The 1,622-nt window shown below is 35.9% G+C and overlaps 1 protein-coding gene across 1 annotated transcript in view; it reads right to left on the bottom strand.

Moving 5' to 3' along the window:
• The window catches only part of Malrd1 (MAM and LDL receptor class A domain containing 1), a 667,530-nt gene that overhangs the window by 621,307 nt on the left and 44,601 nt on the right, over positions 1-1,622 (bottom strand). The window contains exon 5 of the mRNA XM_021156265.1: positions 160-256. Within this exon, the coding sequence (XP_021011924.1) occupies positions 160-256 (97 nt within the window). The remainder of the gene's footprint in view (positions 1-159; positions 257-1,622) is intronic.

Genomic DNA, 1,622 nt, shown 5'->3' with positions numbered 1-1,622 from the left:
CCTGGCTGTCCTGGAACTCACTTTGTAGACCAGGCTGGCCTCGAACTCAGAAATCTGCCTGTCTCTGCCTCCCAAGTGCTGGGATTAAAGGCATGTGCCACCACTGCCCGGCTTAAATTTTTAAAGAATAAGAATCAATATGAGAGAAAATGTTCTTACCATCTGCAGGCAAGCAACCAGAACTGAAAGATATGTCATCGATAGCTATAACTTCCTCCTGTCCATGAGTTGCAAGCATTTGAGCTTGAAAAATGACCTGCGCATCAAAGGCAAAACAAGTAAACACAAAACAGGAGGCTTCACTGTCTCATGATGAAAGTCTACAAATAATATACAACCTGGAAGTATTCAGATACCTCACAAATTCCAAGGAAAGGGGATCAAAGCAAATATTTTTGAGAACAAAACAACATAGCCATCATTGTACTGCAAATATCTGGTATAGAGTAGAGGTCATGTCTATCAACTCATGCAGCATTTCTTCTACAGCCAACTTACATTTTTAATTCCAATGAGTGCCTTGTATGTCTTTACATATCTACCATTTATCAAGCTTTTAATCCTAGATTCCATCTTGACCTCTGGACCTTGGCAATTTTTTTTATTTTTACTTCTAATTTTTCACATTTCATTCAGTCTTGTCTGAATTGTTTTTGTGTTATCTTTTACATTACTAGCCATTAATTGAATCAATGCCGAGAAAACTGGCTTACAATGAGTGAGTTTTATGTGATGATGTGTAGACATCCTAAGTTTACATCCCAGAAAATAACATGCTATGATAAATCCATAGAGAGGATCCACTCCATTATCTAACTACCTAAATCAATAAACAATCAGTGCATTGATGGGAGTTTTATACCAACCTCATCAAGGAATGCCAATGACACTTGTGGCTTCATTCAGGTGTGTATGAAACATATGTCGATTGTTCAGTCTTGTTTATTATATAAGCACTATCAATCCCAAAAATCAATATTCCCTCTTAAGTTAATTATTAGTATGGATCCACCAAAACAAATTCCTATTCTGAGTTGCATTCACATTCACATTAACACTATACAACATAGTGTGCCAGTATGATTCCTTACAAGTAAAATGTTATCTACCATTCTATTAAGAATCCAAGAAAATATTTGCAGTACCTGTTGAGTAACCTAAAATATAAGCCTAAGTATAAGTCATATTCCATTACTCAAAACAGAAAACCTGGAGGATTCATGGGAGGCAGAATCATATTGGAAAGATGCCAAAAACATTGTTAGAGCTGATTTCTAAGAAAAGAGGTATGTTTCTGATATGTGTTTGTAAAATAGTCCCTATAAAAATAACCTGTTATAAGGGGCTGAAGCAGGGGTTCAGTGGTTAAGAGCAATAGTTCCTCTTCCAGTGGGTCTGGATTTGATTCCCAGCACCAACATAGAAGTTCACAAACATTTCTGTAACCCCAATTCCAGGGGACTCAACACCTTTACTGACCTATGTAGGTATTAGATATGCAAGTGGTTCTCAGACATTCATTCATATAAAACACTCATAAACATAAAATAAAAAACCTATAAATCAATAAACAACACATATGATATATTTATAAAAGGAAAAATCTTGTACCCAAAGCAGTG

The sequence above is a fragment of the Mus caroli genome, chromosome 2, assembly GCF_900094665.2.
Source record: "Mus caroli chromosome 2, CAROLI_EIJ_v1.1, whole genome shotgun sequence".
Taxonomy (NCBI): Eukaryota; Metazoa; Chordata; class Mammalia; order Rodentia; family Muridae; genus Mus; species Mus caroli.
The sequence above is the reverse complement of the archived record's forward strand: the minus strand, read 5'-3'. Positions and strand labels throughout refer to the sequence as shown.